The 20,853-nt window shown below is 40.1% G+C and overlaps 1 protein-coding gene across 1 annotated transcript in view; it reads right to left on the reverse strand.

The window, feature by feature from the left end:
* The window catches only part of LOC102838328 (aldehyde oxidase-like), a 94,212-nt gene that overhangs the window by 15,312 nt on the left and 58,047 nt on the right, over positions 1-20,853 (reverse strand). The window contains exons 22-28 of the mRNA XM_006862037.1: positions 20,498-20,631; positions 17,773-17,860; positions 12,733-12,819; positions 12,355-12,546; positions 10,713-10,940; positions 7,496-7,591; positions 416-544 (exon numbers count right to left, since the gene is read on the reverse strand). Coding sequence (XP_006862099.1) covers positions 416-544; positions 7,496-7,591; positions 10,713-10,940; positions 12,355-12,546; positions 12,733-12,819; positions 17,773-17,860; positions 20,498-20,631 — 954 coding nt within the window. The remainder of the gene's footprint in view (positions 1-415; positions 545-7,495; positions 7,592-10,712; positions 10,941-12,354; positions 12,547-12,732; positions 12,820-17,772; positions 17,861-20,497; positions 20,632-20,853) is intronic.

Here is a 20,853-nt window from a genome sequence, read left to right on the forward strand (position 1 = left end):
TCTGGTGTAGGCAGTCCCTATCCTGAGTAATCTCCTTTGCATAAACTATGGAGAGTGCCTATTAAGAGTTGCCTCATTAGCATAATCGATCAGATATAGAATAAAAGGTGAAGCACAAAGACATTTTAATCACCTAGATTTCCCAAGGGTTTTTAAAGTTTTGTCCTAGGAACTAGGGGCAAGGATCAAATTCTTTGTTATATACCTGATCTAGGCTCTCGAGATGTTTTGCTTATTCCATAGACTTAGGGTTACCATGAGTGGAATCAACTCTGTGGCAACTAACAACACCACCCATACATATGCTTTATGACATGGATAGTGCTCTGTGCCCAGCCCCTTGTGCCTGCATCTAGCTAATGAAAATAGAGATGTGGAAGAAGTACACAAGGAAAAGATAGGCCAGAGGAATCACCTGCACGGCTTTGCCATTGACATCTGAACCAATGGATGCTGCTGTAGCGACTGTATTAGGCACTGTTGCTGTACTTGTTTCACAGACATGCATATGAGACATGGGTATTTTTAATTCACGACTGGCCACCTGCAAGAAAAGTAAATATTTTCAAGTCTAGTAAGGACTGCTATGAAGAATTGAATCATCATTTTTTTAAATAATGACAAAAGTATACTTAAAAAAATTATATCCATGGTCTTCTCTAAGGCCTAAAATAATATGTTTTATAAATATTAAACCACTTTTTAAAAGGCCCTCTTTCCGATTCTTTTAACACTTTCTTGGTAATATTTGTATTCCTTTCAAATTCAAATAGTATATTTAGGATGTTAAGGGTATTCTGCTTCTGAAGTTTTACATGTGTAGGGACATTGGCCAAGTAGAGCCTTTCAGACTTGGTGGCAGTGGTAGGTAAGGAAAGATAGAGCGAATGTCATAGATTGATGGACTCAGGATTTGGGCTGAATTCTGCTGATACACAGTATCATAGAAACCTGGAGAGAGCCTTACAACCTGTCTGCTTTCTTGTCCTTACTCCCACCTTAACTTTGGCTTTTGCCTTCTTTTCCTATGTTTGTTCCTTCTTACTCATTTTGCTAGTGTTTGCTGTTCGTTTTTCTTCAGGTTTCTCTGGCAGACACATGTGGTAATTATGGCATCTAATAAAAACAAAATACCACTCATCTGTCGGTTTGTCATAGTGTGGTGGCTTGTGTGTTGCTGTGATACTGAAAGCTATGCCACTGGCATTTTAAATACTACTAGCAGGGTCACCCATGGTAGACAGGTTTCAGCGGAGCTTCCAGACCAAGACAGACTAGGAAGAAGGAGAGGTAGACAGCTTCTGAAGGGTTAGCCATAGAAAACCTTATGAATAGCAGCAGGACATTATCAGATAGAGTGCTGGAAGATGAAGACACTCAAAATATGACTGGGGAAGAGCTGCTGCCTCAAAGTAGAGTTGACCATAATGAAGTGGATGGAGCAAAGCTTTCAGGACCTTCATTTGCTGATGTAACACAACTCAAAATGAGAGGAATAACTGCAAACATCCATGAATAATTGGAACACGGAATGTATGACTATGAATCGCGGAAAACCGGAAGTTGTCAAAAATGAAATGCTACCAATAAGGATTGATACGTAGGCATTGTTGTTGTTTGTTGTTAGGTGCCATTGAGTTGATTCCAACTCAGAGTGACCTTATGCCCAGCAGAACGAAACACTGCCCGATCCTGGGCCGACCTCACTACTGTTGCCACGCCTGAGTCCATTGTGCTGCCACTTGGCCAATCCATCTCATTGGGGGGTCTTCCTCTTTTTCTCTGACACTCCACCTTACCAAACATAATATCCTTCTCCAGCGACTGGTCCCTCCTGACAATATGTCTGAAGTATGAGAGACGAAGGAGGCCTGGTGTGGTGCTGTGGGTTAATGTGCCAGACTGCAAAGTCATTTGAACTGCAAGGTCAGAGGTTCAAGCTCACCAGCTGCTCCTTGGAAACCCTATACAGGGTCACTATGGATCAGGATCGACTTGACAGCACTTAACAACAACAACAACAACAGGAGAGATGAAGATTGGCCATCCTGGCCTCCAAGGAGCACTCTGGCTGCACTTCTTCCAAAACGGATTTATTGGTTCTTTTGGCAGCCTATGGCACTTTCAATATTCTCCTCCAACACCGTAACTCAAAAGCATCAATTCTACAGTCTTCCTTATTCACTGTCCAGCTTATGCATGTGTATAAGGTTATTAAAATACCATGGCTTGGGTTAGGCGCACTGTGACTATGGAAAAGCTGCTGACATCTTTGCTCTTCAACACTTCAAAAAGGTCTTCTGCAGCAGATTTTCCAAATGCAATAAATCGTTTGATTTCTTGACTGCTGCTTCTGTGAGTGTTGATAGTTGATCCAAGAAGAATGAAGTCCTTGACAACTTCAATCTTTTCTCTGTTGATAAGAATGTTGTTTATTGGTCCAGTGGTGAGGATTTTTGTTTTCTTTACATCGAGATGCAATCCATACTGAAGGCTGTGTTCTTTGATTTTCATCAGTAAATGTTTTAAGTCCTCTTCACTTTCAGTAAGCAGGGTTGTGAGCTGAAATAGACTGATGGGTCATTTTGTAATGGATAATCATATGGTTTGCTATGTAGGGAATGACAAATTGAAGAGGAATGGTGTTACATTCATTTTCAAAAAGAGCATTTCAAGACCAATCTTGAAGTTCAACGCTATCTGTGATAGGATAATATCTATATGGCTTCAAGGAAGATCAGTTAATATGACTATTATTCAAATTTAAACACCAACCACTAAAGCCAGTGATAATGAAATTGAAGAACTCACCAGTCACTCCTCAGAAACCCTATACAGGGTCGCGATGAGTCAGAACCAACTTGATGATATTTAACAATAACAGCTAGCTTCTTAAGTCTGAAATTGGTCAACATGCAATCAAGATGCATTGATAATGTGATAATTGGAAACAAAGAGGAAGGATCACTAGCTAGAAAATATAGCCTTGGTGATAGAAATGATTCTGGACATCCCATGGTAGACATTTTTAAGATTGACAACTTATTCATTGCAAATATCTTTTTTCAACAACATAAAGAGCAGCTATACACATGGGCCTCACCAGATGGAATACACCGAAATCAAACTGACTGCATCAGTAGGAAGAGACGATGAAGAAGTTCAATATTATTAGTCATAACAAGGCCAGTGGATGACTGTGGAACAGAATATTAACTGCTCATATGCAAATTCAGGTTGCAGCTGAAGAAAGTTTATAGTCCATGAGAGCCAGAATATGACCTTGAGTGTATCCCACCTGAATTTAGAGACAATCTCATGGACAGATTTGATGCATTAGACACTAGTGACTGGAGACCAGAGGGGTTGTGGGATGATATAAAGAACATCGTCTGTACAAAACTCAAAATTGTAAAAAATACTGGACTTATCTTGGCAGAGAGAGACTAGAAGAACCTGAGACTATGGCCCTTGGTCACACACCAAGTCTGGAATGGGACTCACATTCCTGGACCAATTTTCAACCAAGAGATGAATAGGTATATGGGGAATACAACATCACTAGCAAGGTATGCTCAGCATGAAATGACCAGCCATTCATGATCAAAAGGGCAATATTTTACCTGGGGATAAGGTTCAAAGGAGTTGGGAAGGAGGGTGGACTAGAAACAGGAACTACAGGGAAGTGGAATAATTGGTACATGGAAAGGATTGCAAGAACTGAGGTGAAACTGATGATCTGCTTTGTAAACCTTCACTCAATTCACAGTAAGTTTCAGAAAAATGAACATCATTCATTAAAGCATTTGGTCTTTAAAAAGACAGAAAAGAAATAAAAGATCAATATGGATGTCAGAAAAGACTCCGAAGCATACTTTTGAATGTAGAGAAGCCAAAGGCACTGGAAGAAATGATGAAGTAAAACAACTGAACGGACTCAAAAAGACAAAGTAAAATATAATAAAATATGAAAAGACAAGGAGTTAGAAAACTAAAAGGAAAGAACATGCTTAGCATGTCCCAAGCTGGAAGAACTGAAGAAGAAATTCAAGTCTTGGGTTACAACATTGAAGAATTCTATGAAGTCCTGGTGTGGTGCTGTATGATAAACACTCATCTGCTAACCACAAAGTCAGCGGTTTAAACTCCTTGGAAATCCTATCCAGGGTTGCTATGGATCAGAACTGCCTCAAGGGCACTTAACAACAACAATAACAACAATGGTAAACTTATTGTATGATGCAGGAAGCATCAAAAGAAGATAAAAGGAATAAGCAGAGTCATTGTACCAAAAAGACTTGGTCAATATTGAGGTATTTCAAGATTTAACATCTGATCAAGAACCAATGGTATTGAAGAAAGTCCAAGCTGCAATGGTTTGATGAAAAACAAGACTCTAGAAATTGAGAGGATACAAATTGAAATGTTTCAACAAACTGATGCAGCGCTGGAAGCACTCACTAGTCTATGCCAAGAAATTGGGAAGACAGCTACCTGGCCAATCAATTGGAAGAGATTCGTGTTGTGCCCATTCCAAAGAAAAGTGACTCAATGGAATGTGGAAATCATTGAACAGTATCATTAATCTAACATGCAAATAAAATTTTTCTGAAGATAATTCAGAAATGATTGCAGCAGTACATTGACAGAGAACTTCCAGAAATTCAAGCTGGATTCAGAAGAGTTCATGGAACTAGGGCTATCATTGCTGATGTCAGATGGATATTGGCTGAAAGCAGAGAATACAACAAAGATGTTTACTTGTGTTTTATAGACTATGCAAAGGCATTCAATTGTGTGAATCATAACAAGCTATGGATAACATTGTGAAACATGGGAATATTCCAGAACACTTCACTCAACTGCCAAGAGGTCATTGTCCAATAAGAGGATACTGAATGGTTCAAAATCAGGAAAGTTTTGCATCAGAGTTTTATCCTTTCACCATACTTAATTCAATGTGCACGCTGAGCAAATAATCAGAAAAACTGAATTGCATGAAGAAGAATGTGGCATCAGGGTTGGAGGAAGACTCATTAAAAACTTGCAATATGCAAATGACACACCCTTGCTTGCTGGAAGGGAAAAGGACTTTAAATATTTATTGATGAAGATCAAAGACTTCAGCCTTCAGTGTGGAGTACATTTCAACGCAAAGAAATATCCTCACAACTTGACCAATAAGCAACACCATGATAGTTGTCCAAGATTTCATTTTATTTAGATCCATAATAAATGCTCATGAAAGCAGCAGTCAAGGCAAATCTTTGGCACAAGACCTCTTTAAAGTGTTCAAGAACAAAGATGTCAGTTTGAGGACTAAGATGCACCTGACCCATGCCACAGTAGTTTCAATTGCCCCATAGACATGGAGTCTTGGTGTGGTGCTGTAGGATAAGCACTGGACCTCAAGGTCGGTTTGAACTGCAAAGTTTGGTGGTTCAAACTCCTCGGAAACCCTGTACAGGGTTCCTATGAGTTGGAACCAACTCGATGCACTTAACAACAACAGCAACAAATGCTTGTGAAATTGGATGGTGAGTAAGGAAGACCATAGAAGAATTGATGCATTTGAGTTATGGTGTTGATGAAACATTGAAAGTACCATGGACTGTCAGAAGAACAAACAAATTTGTCTAGGAGTAAGTACAGTCAGAATACTTACTAGAAGCCAGGATGGCAGGCTTTCATCTCTCATATTTAGGACATGGTATCAGGAAGGACCAGTCCCTGGAGAAGGACATCATGCTTAGTAGAGTGGAGGGTCAGCAAAAAGAGGAAGACCCCCCAATGAGATGGATTGGCACAGTGGCAGCAGCAATGGTTTCAAAGATAACAATTGTGAAGATGGTAGGACCAGGCCCTGTTTTGTTTCTTTATGCATGGGGTTTGCTATGAGTTGGAACCAATTCACAAGCACCAAACAGTAATAAAAAAGAAATGAAAAAGAAAGAAGTGAAATGGAGGGAGGGATGGGGGAAAAAAAATTTTTTTTTTTTAAGTGTGTGTGCAAAAACACCTTCTTTGGAAACTATTTCTGTTTCCAAATGTCAATTTTCAGACTAATGCCTTTCAGCCATTAAGTTTTCCCCCAAACAATACCAAATGAAAAAAACAAAGCAAAAACAGTTTTGCTAGTTCTTAGTGATGGCGAAAAAATGTATTGGTTTATATAGCTGGGAAGAATAGGTGAGCAAGAATCAGATTTGTCTAATCTAGGGGTTTTATGGCCTCATCAGGGTCCCCTCTTGGTCTAGCATATTTTCTTTCCTTCTGTGTTTGCTGTGTTATTTCCAACAATAGACTAGCTTGGTCTGTGGTGTCTCAGCTAAACCACGTCAAGGGAAAGATAGTTTCTTTCTCCTAGCATCTACATAGCAGCCTCAAACTTAATGGTCTTACTTGAGTCACATATCTCTACCTGGACCTATTCCTGAAGCCGAAGGGCGGGGGGTGGGGAGTGGGTTGGGAGCCATGCTTGGCCAGGCCTGGGTCCTGTACCTCTCTCTATCTGTGACAGGTGTGGAGGTAAAGAGGAAGCTGGGACTAACAGGTAACTGGATAGAGGACTCCTTCAGAACTGTATAGGAGCACAGGTGGTGTAGTGGTTAAAGTGCTCAACTGTAACCAATAGGTGTTAACCATTGGAATTGACCAGCCACTCTGGGAGAAAGATGGCGGCAGACTGCTTCTGTAAAGATTCACAGCCTTGGAAGCCCTATGGGCCAGTTCTACTCTGTCCTCTAGGCTTGCCAGGACTTAGAATCCCCTGGGTGGTAGTGGGTTTGGGTAGGTAAGAACTATAATGTAATGTGAGAGGTAGACTGTTTCTAAGGGGCTGATAGTCAAAAGAAACGGATATGCCCTATGACTACCTAGTACATTTGTTACAAAGTTAAATTTATCCTATCTAGAGAATGCTTCCAGAGATTATATCCTTCCTATGTCTTTTGTGTGTTAAAATCCTTTAAAAATGATTAAATGGTGGCAGTTGATGAAATTTTTGTCCTTACTTGTCAAAATGGTCCCTAGCATTTCTGCCTGGTTCGGCCTCCATGGGCACCGTCTGCAGGGCTCTGTGTGCACCTTACCTACCGCCATCATGTCAGCTTTGACTCACAGTCACTCTGTATAGGGTTTCTCAGGCTGTCAATTTTTATGGAAGCAGAAAGCCTCATTTTTTTTCCTGTGGAGCCGACTGCAGCTTATCATACAACACTACTGGGGCTCCTGATGTGCCCATTAGTGGTGGCTTTACTAACAACAATGTTCACCCATAAATCCTGCTCAAGCTTCAGGAGCGTTTGCAAACGAATGGGATTTCTGCCACCTCAGCCATTCTATTTGGCGTACAAGAAGCTTTCCAGCTAAATGGTCAGGATGGTAGGGTTTGAGTTCAGGGAGTTGTCATTTACTTTAAAAGATAAGCCCTAAATGTCAATCATGCCAACAACATATAGTGAAACTATAATGACTGAATTTATTTATTTATTACCTGTAGCATTTTGGTGTGAATACCTTGTCCCAATTCATTGCCTCCATGTGAGACCAATACGGACCCATCGGTGTAGATATGAACAAGTGCAGCAGCCTAGTAAAACAACCCAGAATGCACAGCTCAGTGTGAGTGAGGTTCAGTATAAAAAATGAGTCAATGAAACACCAGACTTCTAGGAGGATCAGAGAGACCAGCTTTCCTGATGGGATGCTGAAGTCTGGTTTGGTTCAGTGCCTGTAAAGAAGTCACCTGTAAAGAACATCCCTACTGAAGAACCTGGGTTTAGTAGGGACCGTTTGCATACCTCTGGAGTTGTGAGTATTGGCTCCAACTAGTTGAAAGTCTTATCCTTGCTTAAGTTTTTGGTTGACCACTAAACTACTTATTTCAGCATTTAAAAATATGGTTCCAACTCTGTGCTCTGGTGGGTATAAATATGAATAAGGTGTGGTTCTTCCTTAAGTAGTTCTCAGTGTAGTGGAGAGACAGGCTGGGATTTAAGTCTTTGTAGTGCAGAATGCTTAGTGAGATAATGGATGTGTTATAAGGGCTCTGGGGGACCCAGAAGAATGGCTCTAACTTGTTCATGGAGCTCAAGGGGGGTAGTTTCCAGAGAGAATGGATTCATGAAGGGAGAAAAGTTCAACAGTGGGTAGAAATTCCCCACTACTTAAGGAAAAGTCTGGCTCCTTATAATAATCCATGAGCCCCTTTGGGATTTGGGGAGTCCCTGTGGTACATACAGTTAAGATACTGGAAAGGTTGGAGGTTCAAGTACACCAGAGGTGCCTAAGAAGAAACACCTGGAGGTCTGCTTCTGAAAACTCAGTCACTGAGAACTCTACAGAACACAGTTCTACTCTGACACACATGGAGTCACCATGGCAACTGGGATTTGGTTTCCTTCATCTCTGCCACTTCATCGTTTGTTTCTGAGCCCAACCTCACGGCTCCTTTTTCCTGACCTTTGTTCTTCTCTCTTCCTGGCTGGCTCCTCCTCCTGTTCTTTACCTGTCTTCCCTGTTTTCAGACCCTAGAGTCTCACCTGTACAGAGTCTCATCACCACTTAGGAAGCATCAGTTACCGCTTTCTGCATTTCCTCTTATGTGGTTACTAGTTCTTCTCTAAGAGTCTCACAAAGAAGGGCCCCTGGTTGTATTCATCATTTACAGAGACACTAAATTCATGTCGGCTAAATGGAATGAATGGAAAAATGGCATTTTTAGTTCTGGGATGAGGAGGAATACTTCAGAATTTAGTCTGGTTGGTTGGGGATACCTGGAGGCTCAGGGATGGCTGGGAGCACCTCAGGGAGCTCAGGGGCTTGTAAGTGCTAATAACAGTATTTGTTGATGATGCATCTCACACCTGGGTTAGAGGGGTTCCAGCTGGTTTGTGAGTCATCTGCTGGCCTGGAATAACATGCTTTAACTCCTAGCCAGGTGATTCTTGGGTACATCCATTTAGAACACTGAGAAACTAGAGGCCTTACAAATGGAGACTTAAAGTTGTTGCTTAAAGATGCTGTCTTAGGTACAAGGGGCCTTGTGAGTGCAGTTGTTAAAGCACTTGATTGCTAACTGGAAGGTTGCTCATTTATAAATCACCAGCCCTCTGTGGGAAAAAGATTTGGCAATCTTGGAAACCCCCTGGGGGCAGTTCTACTCTGTCCAACAGGGTCACTATGAGGGAATTGACCTTACAGCAGTGGGTTTGGTTGGAGGTCTTAGGTTTCCAGTGCTGCTGGGTTATGACTTATAGTGACTCTTACAGTTGCCATCCTCATAATTGTTACACTTGAACCCATTGCTGCTGCCACTGTACCAATCTATCTCTTTGGAGTTTTCCTCTTTTTCACTGACCCTCCACTTTACCAAGCATAATGTCCTTCTCCAGAGACTGGGCCCTCCTGAGAATATGCCCAAAGTATGAGAGACAAAGTCTTGCCATTCTGGCTTCTAAAGAGCATTCTGGCTGTATTTCTTCCAACACAGATTTGTTTATTCTTCTGGAAGGCCATGGTACTTTCAAAATTTGCCCACACAATAATTCAAGGATTTGTCAGGAACAGTCGCTGGAGAGGGATGTCATGCTGGGTAAGATGGAGGGTCAGAGAAAGAGAGGAAGACCCCCAACGAGATGGATTAGCCAGGTGGCATCATTGATGGCATGAAGTGTGGCAGCAGTAGTGAGGTTGGCCCAGGATCGGACATTGTTTCATTCTGCTGTGCATGGGGTCGCTATGAGTTGGTTCTGACTCGATGGCACCTGACAACAGCAACTTGACTCTAGTGACTAGGGACTTTGGACAACTGCTTTATTTTCTAAGCAGGGTTTCCTTTGAAAGCTTTTGTGGTGTGTGTGTACGTGTACTTGTCTCTTTATTGGCTGCTGGTAGCAGATTGTAAGTGGAAGAATGCTTTCAATGGTGTTACATAAGGGAGGCTTAATGCAAGATCCTTCCAGTTCCTGGTTTTCCTGCTTTTATGGGCAGTAATGGGGAGGCAACAACCTTTCTCAGCTTTCTAAACAGGTTTCTTGTGAGTCCACAATCTATTGGGGTTTTCAGGGAGACTCCTGCACTAGTCCTTTCTAGTAAATGGACTCATCTATATGCTGTCCTTCCTCCCCTTGTCTGGACCTGCGAATGACTCACTTCTGAGTAGCAAATTTACCTGGGTGGGTTTCTGAACGCACCAGAAGTGACACAGATACCTGGAAGATGCACTTGAAACTGCCCATTTGGTCAGGACCAAATGGAATGAATGGCTTGTCTGCCAAGATTTAGCTGGTATATCAAGGGATGCTGTGGATATTTGGAGCATAGGCTAGAAGAGGCCCCCATTTTATATAATGTGTGAGAGCCCCACTCTCAGAAAGGTTTTCTTCCCCTTTTGAATAGCAGCAAGTCTGTGGGACCAATAATCCACGTTGGCAGATATGCTGTGTAGGTCTCATGCATGCTGATGCTATTTGCTGCCATTGAGACCTTTTTCTACAGTGCTATGTTAAAAGTCTTTGCAGATAGCAGGTTGCGCTCAGGAGAGGTCAGTAAGTTTCTCCCAGGTGTTGGGGAGGTTGGGGGTTGAGTGCCCTGGAAATGTCACACTCTTTCAAAGTTAACATAATGCTGATGGGGCCGGGAGTATCTCTGACATGAAGGTTACTTACTATATGTAGTTTCACAGTAATGGAGAAAAATTAGAATCTTACCTGATGGTAAGATGTTGCAGCAAAGCCAACTGAAAACTTCATGGGGATAACAGCAATGCCTTTCTTCTTCCAATAATTCTTCTTATTGAACTCTTCCACTTGCATCCTTCTGCTATGAAAGGAAGACTTCTCCAGACATTCGTTCCAGCATCTGATTAGAGTCTCAGGGCTAAATGCTTGTTTGTAGATAGTTTTATCAATTGTTTTGTACATGTTTTTCTCCCTGATCTGAAATTGGTGGGAAATCAAATCAATACATATGACAAGACAGAAACAGACTACACACTAGAGATTTGAAAAGGCTCCTCACTAAAGCTTAGAATGTGGTGGTGGTGGTGAGACAGGGTCTGGTTCTTTTTCTGATAAAAATATGTGCTTTTGCAAAAATAATGGGTATTAGTTCTCATCTAAAATGCCTACTTGTGCTCATCCAGAACCTGTACATAGATCAAAAGGCAGTTGTTCAAGTTCAGTGACTGTAACAAGGGGACTAAAATCAGGTTTAAAATAAGGAAAGGTGTGTATTAGGGTTTTATCCTTTCACCATACTTAGTCAATCTGTATACTGAGCAAATAGTCCAAGAAGCTGGTCTATATAAAGAAGAACACAGCATCAGGATTAGAGAAAGACTCATTAACAAACTGTGAGATGCAGATGATACAACCTCGCTTGCTGAATGTGAAGAGAGCTTGAAGCACTTAGTGATGACCAAAGAATACAGCCCTCAATATAGGTTACATCTCAACCTAAATAAAACAAAAATCCTCACAACTGGACTAATATGCCACATCATGGTACATGATGCAACATTTACCTACGGACAAAATTGAGAAGAGATGGGAAGGAGGGTGGAATGGAAATAAGAACCACAGAGATGAAATTGGATAACTATTGTTAAATGGAGGGGATTGCAGTCATTGAGATGAAACAAAGTGTATATAACTTGTTGAATGTAAAACTGATGATCTGTAAACCTGCACTCAATTCACAATAAATTAAACACACACACACACAAAGGCAAAAATACGGCAGCATCAAATCCTGCCTGAGTTTCCATTCTGCCGGCCTGCCCTAGAACTTTCAGACATGCCAGCCTTCTCAGTCACATACACTTCAGATAAGTCTCTTTACCAATAGATAACTCCCACTGGTTGGGTTTCTTTGGAAAATTCTAACAGTTATAGGAACTTTCACTTTTTACTTCAATTACTTTAATATTGTTTGAATTTGAAAAAGTAATTGTTATTTTTTTACAAAAAAAAGACAAACGTTTGTTAAAAGAGGCAGCCCTTGGTGGTGTAAATTGTTAAGTGCTTGGCTGCTAACTGAAAGGTTGCAGTTCAAACCTACCCAGAGATGTTTGAGAAAAAAGGTATAGTGATCTAGTTTGAAAAACCCAGCCACGTTTTACTGATATGAAAACTCTACGGAACACCGTTCTACCCTGACAGTTGGGGTGGCATTGAATCAGGGTCAACTTTTTTTTTTCTTTGCTTAAGGAGGGAGAGAGTAAGGTGCATTCTTTTGGATAAAATTTATTTTCAAGTCTCATTTTTGTGGTTCTGCCAATGTGTTTCCTGGGTCAAGATACCTGGTCCCTTGCTTTATTTGATTCTTCAGCAACCTTAGTTACATCCTTACCTTTTCTGGAGGAAGACCACATTTGGCTGCCACAGCTGTGATGCAAGATTCTGTTACCAGGGTTCCTTGTGGGAAGCCAAACCCACGGAAGGCTGTATTGGATGGTAAATTGGTCATGCATGCATTACCCCGGAACCTGAGGTTGTGGATTTTATATGCATTTTCCAGCTTTAATATAAGAAATTCTATTACCTAAAGTGAAAGGAGATATTCACATGCATCGGACAACAACTTTTTTTCCCCCCTTTTCTCTCAAAGACAAGTATAGAATTGAACTGCTTTTGTTTACCACTTGAAGAAACATGCTGCTTGCACATGAGTCTAGAACTTTTAAAGTCTAATCCTGAGCAAAGGTGTGTTGGTTTCTGAGTCACATACCAGCTCCGAGTCATCCAGCATGCATCCTCCGTTAACGTAGCACTCAATGTCCAGAGCTTTGATTCGCCCGTTGTTCATGAAACCCACCTGTCACAAATGAGGGACATTTACTGATGTGTTTAGGATTGATATGCCAAGTGGGAGCCATCACCCAGTTCAGGACTACAGGCAGACTGCTCCCTGCCTGTTCTGTAGCATACTAAACCTGGCTTGCTTTTCAGTGCTTGACAGAGACCTCTTCTGACCTGCGTTTTATGAGCACTTTCCTCCTAATATGTAATTTTCTGGCTGTACAGTCAGTATAAAATCTTCAAGCCTTAGCTTGTCTCTCAACATATAATTGCCACTTTCTTCTTCCTGAATCTTGGAAGATTCTCCTTCATTTTTTTTACTGGCTTCCTTCTAATTTAGTCTGTGGTTTTCTCCCTTGTGGAAAAGTCTCTGGAACTTCAGAGTACATTGGAATGAATCATAGAATATATTGTTATGAAAAAGCCTCTGACACATTGGTGCCTGGGAATGGACACACGAGTGACTGTTCTCATTTTACTGAGGTGGTGAAGTTGAACCCATTGAAAATGGTGACAGGACACATATACCAGGGAGCTTCAAAAGTTCATGGAAGGAGACTTCCAGAAAGATGGTGGACTAGACAGATGTGTTAAGTGAACTCTCTGCAACAAAGATATGAGTGACCAAATGAAATATATACAGATGACAATCCTGGAGCCCTGAACTTCATAAGAAAGTTTGAGAAGTGAACTGAGTGTGTGCTGTAGGAGAAGCTGAGCAGGATGGCAAGAAAGGGAGACTGGTGCATGGCCAGCCAAACATGGTGTGATTGGTGGTCATCTTATGAGTAACTTTGGCAACAGAAGGTTATCCTGGCAGAGCTGATTCACACACATGGCAGGAAAGGAGCCATACAGCCCAGCTGCAACTGTACCCTCTACTGCTCCACCCACTGGGCAAAAGCCAGCACCAGCTCCTATACAGCCTGATTCATGATAGGTAGTCAAACACAGCCCACACTGATGAGGTGCATGAATGGTGAATGACAATGGTGTACAGCTTCCACTCTCTACACCCACAGGAGACAACTGATGAGAGCCTAAGAACACATCAACATAACAATTAAATACAAATACAACAATACCACAATGCCCCAGGACAACAGACAATTTCAGTTGACACAAAGAAACAAGCGAGAATAGCTCAAACAAATGACTAAGATGTAGATCCAAAAAATGTTTCTGAGTAAAAAAAGATAATGGAACTAACTGAAAAAGAATTCAAAAGAATGATATTTAGGTACCTTCAAAGGATTGATAGGAAGATTGAAGAAAGCTAGGAGGACACAGAAAAAACTTTAGAAGAATTTAGGAAAACACTACAAGAACAAACAGACAAGATAAATATAAATTTTGAAACAATATATAACCTGCAATTAGAAGTCCAGAAGATTAATACTAGGATCTCAGAAATGGACAAAGTATTGACAGGGCAAAGGAATAGTTTTGAAGTAATGGAAGCCTGAATTAATGAACTTGAAGATAAATACCTAATACTAGTATGCTAGAAGAACAACTATAAAAAAGTATGAAAAAATCCAAAGAAAGCCTAAAAGATATGTGGGACACCATGAAGAGGAACAGCTTAGTGAATCACCAAAGGACAAGTGTTGCATGAGACCAATGTTGTAAAAGTTAAGAAAAGTTAATTCTTTTTACAAGGAAAGAATTACAATCATTGTAATGAAGTAAAGTATATGATTTGTTGACTGTAAAACTGATGATCTGCTCTGTAAACCTTCACTCAATTCAATAAAAAGTACAAAGACCAAATCCAAAACAGTTTATAGAAAAATTCCCTTATCTTTTTATTCCATGCATTTTTTTTGAAATCCCCTGTATGTGAGTTAGTGATGCTGTTACTATATTGGAATCATTTAATAATTTTCTGAAGTTGCTACTCTCTACCTCCATATCACTTTATTTTATAGTCCAAATTGGAAAGAAAAATCCTACTCACTTTTGAAGTTCTAGGTGTCCCTGGATGGTGTGAATGAATGGGTAAGCACTAAGATGCTAACAGAAAACCTGAAGATCGGAGTGCACCCAAAGAGGCCTAGAAATCTAATTCCCGAAAAGTAGCCATTGAAAAAACGCTATGGATCACAGTTCTACTCTAACTTACGTGAATTGGCATTGAACTGACAGTATCAGGTTTGGTTTTTATTGTGGTATACCAAAAAGGATTGCCTCAATATACTTTGTCTTTTCTGAAAGGAGGGATAAATACATTTGAAGAAACCATAAAACAATATGGTCGTTACCATCAACTCCGAGGGAAATATTAGGGAACCAATCATAGAGAAATCAGAAAATATACAAAGTCAGAATCTGTGGCAATCTTTTACTTTTCATGAAGAAGGTTTTACTAAGCAAAATAGTACTGTAAATAAGGTAGAGAGAATTCCTAAATTATTTAATATAAACTTTAAAAAAATGTGGAAGAGCCTGTTGTTGCTAAGTGCTGACAAGTCAGTTCTGACTTACAGTGACCCTGATGGGCTTCTGAGGAGCAGCTGGAGGGCTTGAACTGCTGAGCTTGCGGTTTATCCTACAGCACCACACTAGAACTTATTTATACATAAACATCTTTTATACTAATTTACAAATTGTTATGAATAACCTGGCAAAACTTCGTCAGCTAGATTTGAATGAGGATATTTATTCTAATATTATTATATTTATTTGGAAGTAAAATTAAATTTCTATTACCATATTGGGAGTCCTGGTGGAGATGCAAGATGAGCACTGGACTGCTAACCATAAGGTTGGCAGTTCAAATCCACCAGCCGTTCTTACAGAAACCCTATACAGGATTGTTGTGAGTGTTATGAGTCAGAACCGATTCTACAGCACTTAACAGCAACAGCATTACTATGTTTATTTGGAAGTAAAATAATATTTAAAGATAAGATCCAATTTGTAGTTTTCAAAATGTTTGTTTCCTGTTTTAGAAAAATTATTTTATTACAGTTACCAAGATAGCAGTAGTCTGGAAACTTTTAAATAAGAACTAGTTTTAATTTTTTTTCTTTTATCAAGAAAACCTTTTTTTTTTTTTCCCAAAACTTTTTATACCATTGGTCTCATAAAATATTTGTCCTTTTGTGATTGACTAATTTCACTCAGTATAATGTCCTCCAGGTTCAACTATGTTGTGTGGTGTTTCACAGATTCATCATATTATTCAATGTTTTCTAGTAGTCTGTTGTGTATGTATACCCAAGTTTGTTTAACTATTCTTCTATTTTGGGCATTTAGGCTGTCTCCATCTTTTTGATATGCCTTTTGTAGTCAGCATATTGAAGGATCCTGCTTACTTATCCATTCTGCTCTCTATGGCTCTTGACTGGTACATTTAATCCATTTACATTCAGTGTAGTTATCAATAAGTATGAATTGATAGCTGTCATTTTTCTGTGTGTATTTTTGTGGTACTGCTGGATTCTTTGTTTCACGTAATTTTCTATGCTGAGTTCATTTTGTTTGTGGGTTTTCTTTTAATGTCTGTTGTGTTAATGTTTACTTGATCTTTTTAATTTTTTTAATTTTGATGTGCAGGCATATTACTTTTATTTGAGGTTGTCCTGCAATTTATTCATTTTTTCCCTTCTTACAGCAGCCTGTTTTTTTAAAAAGGTTTTTGTTGTGGATTGAGTGAAAGTTTACAGGGCAGATCATCAGTTTTACATTCAACAAATCATATGCCTTGTTTCATTACAATGATTATAATCCCCTCCATGTACCATCAGTTAACAGTATTTCTCTCTATTCACTTTAGCTCTTTTTTTTTTAAAGCAGTCTGTTTTATCTCAAAATCTACTTCTTGACTTCCTTGCTATTTGGAAGGTCTTTATCTACACTATTCCCTCTTTTAGCTTTTGTAGTTGACTTCATTATACATTGATACCTCTGGTTCCTTATTTTTCAGTCTTGTAGGTTTGTTTTACTTTAACTACTTCTATGTTGTTGTTGTTAAATGCCGTTACAGTCAGTTCCGACTCATAGTGACCCTGTATAGGGCTTCTGGGGAACAGCTGGTGAGTTTGAACCGCCAACCTTGTAGTTCAAACCAACTTTATGGTTGAGTGCTTATCCAAGGTTGCCACACCAGGACTCCTACATCTGGATTGAGTTCTGGGTGTTGTTGTCATGTATGGTAATCTCAGTTTTATTTTTAGTCCAAAGAACACCCTTTAGCAATTTTTATAAAGTTGGTCTGGTCATTACAAATTCCTTTAATTTCTGTATATCAGGAAATGTATTAATTTTAATGTTGTATTTAAGGGACAGCTTTGCTGAATATATAATTCTTGGTTGGCAATTTCTTTGTTTCAGAGTTTTGTGTATGTCATCTGATTGTGACATTCTCAATAACCATTTGGAAAAAGCATTTGTAAAATTGATTTAGCAGTTAAAGTAGTTAAGTGTTATTTAAGCATTTCTACTACAAAATATGGAGTCCCTGATGTGGTGCTGTGGGTTAATGAGGCACACTGCAAAGCCATTTGCATTGCAGAGTTGGCAGTTCAAGCTTATCAACGGCTCCTCGGAAACCCTAAACAGGGTCGCTATGAGTTGGAACTGACTTGAAGGCACTTAACAACAACAAAACTGCAAAATATTTTTATAGGTAAGAAATTTTGCTAAAACGGTATTTGTAGCATCTTTCAGTGTTATTTTTGTCTTTGAGGAAGCACTGGTAGAAACCCTTAATTCTTCAAGTAGTGTTTTTAAAATTCATTATCTGAAATTTATCATTAAACTTTTAATTTATTATACTTCAGAATTATCAAAAGTTTCTCATAAAATTATATGAGAATTCAAATATACAGGATCATCATTTAATATTTTAGATGCTAAGACTATATTGTTTACTTTTAGAATTTAGCAAAATTAAAATGATAGGAAACGATAAAACCACTCAAATAAAATGAGGCATTTGAATAATTTCATTTTCAGTACTCACTTTATATTTCGCAAATAATGGGTGCCTTCCTCCAGTTATTAGCATATCGTCTTCGCGATCAAGAACAAGACGAATGGGGTGACCAGTTCTAAAGAAAACACATTTTAGTTAGTCAACTTCTCCATCCCACCCATCCATCATTCACCTACCTATTTACTCCCCCATTTATCCATACTTTCATTTAACCTTCTACTCATCCATTCATTTACCCATCTATCCACAATACATCTTCCCACCCATTTATTCAACCACTCATTTATCCATCCATGCATGGATGCATCCATCTACCTGCCCATCCATCTATCCCATATATATTTAATTCATATAATGTGGTAGGTGATGATTTGAATGAAGATATGACTAAGTTATTGAGTCCTGGTATGGCACTGTGGGTTAATGTGCTGGACTGCAAAGTCAGTTTGAGCTGCAAGGTTGGCAGTGCAAGCTCACTAGTCACTCTTCAGAAACCCTATACAGAGTCGCTATGGGTTGGAACTGACTCAGTGGCACTTAACAGCAAAGTTACTATTGTCTTTGTGGTCTATAACTCAATGGTTGGTGATTTAGCTATGAGATGAGTGTCACATGACAGTTAACTAGTGTTCTTATGGTTTCAAATTTGACCTTCATCTTTATCAGCCATCTGTAAATGACAAGATTGGTGGTTTGAGCCTACCAGCCTTTCCGAGGGAGAAAGATGAGGCTTTATGTTTCTGCAAAGATTTTCAGTCTCTGAAACCCTATACAGGGTCGATATGAATTGGAACTGACCCGACGGCATTTAATCACTTGGTGACAAAGAAGGAGTGTGAGTAGATACATGCAAACTTCACACAACTGAAAAAACAAGGTCAAACACTCATTGTAGGATATCTGGGTTATCTTTCACCCATGAATGTTACTATAGTGGCCAAGTTGGTGAGGAGCCTTGACCTTTGTCTATCTCTATCAAAGGCTCCTAGACTTTGGATTGCAAAAGAATCATCTGGAGCAATGGTAAAAATGAAATTTCTTGGGCCTTAGTACTAAGATTTTGATTCAATATATTGGTGTGGAAACCTAGAATCTGCATTTTCCTCAAGCACCTGCAATGATTCTGATGCAGGTTTCTTTAGCCTCACAGTCACTTTTTGAGAAGCCACAAAAGGAGTTCTGGTGATGGAAACAGTTAAGTGCTGGGTTGCTAACTGAAAGGTTGGCGCTGTAAAGTCACTCAGTGGCTCTGCAGGAGAAAGACCTGGCAATGTGCTTCAGAAAAGATTACAGCAAAGCGAACCCTATGGGGCAGTTCTACTCCGGAATCTACTCAATGGCATCTAACAACAAAAAGGCGCAAAGCCAGGAGGGAATAAAATCAGCAATGGATTATCCCTTGGTGGGTCCCAGCTGGTTATGAGCTGGGAGGGGTTCATTATTGAAAGAACAGGAGATGGTATTAAACTCCTGCTTTTTGTCACCTTTCTCTGCAGACTGAAACACATGTCTGTGTGTATTGGGGTCCACAGTTGTCTCTGTGAACTACACAGTTGTTGATGGAAGCAGGGCTGTAAACTTTCAGTCTGATTGGGGCTCTGATAAATTATCAATGAAAATGAAAAAGTAACAGAAAAGCCAGCATTAACTAAACATGAATACTGGGGTATGAACAGCAAAGGCGTGAGCCCCTCTGGTCGAGGTTAACCCAGGGGGCTTCTCAGGATGAGTTGCCCTTCCACTAGCAGAACTTGAAGAGCCAGCCCTTCCCAAGTGAAGGAAGGCAGAGGATGGAGAATCTTTCTTTTTTTACTCCACTATGTCTTGGAGCTGAGGGTTGGAAGAAAAAGTGGTTGGAAGCAGGTTCCTTTTCTACCACTTGTCTGTCAGTCAGTTTGTCTGTCAGTTTGGCCTACTGTGATGGCTTGCACATTGCTATTTGAAATGCCATCAGCATTTCAAATACCAGGAGAGTCAGCCTATGGTGGACAAGTTTCAGTGGAGCTTCTAGACTAAGACAGACTAGGAAGACAGGCCTTGGTGATCAAATTCCGAAAATTAGCCAATGAAAATCCTATGATTAAAAAAACATGTAGTCTGTTGTAGTGCTGGCAGACAAGCCCCCTAAACTGACTGCAACAATGGACTTGAGCCTACCACAGTTGTGAAGATAGCTTAGGGTCAGACAACGTTCCATTCTGTTACACATGGGGTCACACGAGGCACGGCTGACAACTAACAACAACGGCCTCCTTCTTGGCACTCCACTGAGATGGGATGATTTGCTCCCCCCCACCCCCAAACAGATCACCTGAAGCTCAGGGGTGGGGCAGCAATATTTTGAGTAGTAACAATACTTTATAGCATAGTATTGTTGTTGTTGTTGTTAAGTGCTGTCAAGTCGGTTCCGACCCATAGCGACCCTGTACAGAGTTTCCGAGGGTGTAAATCCTTACGGGAGTAGAAAGCCTCATCTTTCTCCCGCGGAGTGGCTGGTAGTTTCGAACCGCTGACCTTAAGGTTTGCAGCCCTATTCGTAACCATTACGCTACCAGAGCCTTTTCAAAGTTATTCTGTGTTCATCTGACTCTTGCAATAACTCTAGGAAAGTGGGAGTGTAGGTATTATCGACAGGAGACTGAGTTGCTCAAGGACACACAGCTAGTTGTGACAGGAACCATGTGACTCTTGTCGGGCCACTGGTTTGCCTTCAGCCCCATTTAATACCCTCTCTTGTCCTCAGAACACTTACTTGATAGCACACACAGCTGCAATGGCCCCAAATATAGATGGTCTTCCCACCTTCCCTCCAAAACCCCCACCGACTCGCTTTACATGACAGGTGATCCTGTTGATGGGGATGCTTAGGGTGGAAGACACGGTTTTCTGTAAAAACAAGATTATGGGAAGGGTTTTCAAGAGCAAATGGAAAAACAGAAAACAAAAAAAAAATGACAAAAGAAGTTTTTTTTTTTCATGAAATACAACATCACAACAGAATTCATTCATGTCTACTGCTGGTTAAAAATATTGAGATGGTCTGAATTTGTCCTGGATCATGAATCTTCACACAACAGCCCTTCCAGCAGAAGGGGAACTGTCAGAGTT

The sequence above is a fragment of the Chrysochloris asiatica genome, unplaced genomic scaffold, assembly GCF_000296735.1.
Source record: "Chrysochloris asiatica unplaced genomic scaffold, ChrAsi1.0 scaffold00045, whole genome shotgun sequence".
In the NCBI taxonomy this organism is placed as follows: Eukaryota; Metazoa; Chordata; class Mammalia; order Afrosoricida; family Chrysochloridae; genus Chrysochloris; species Chrysochloris asiatica.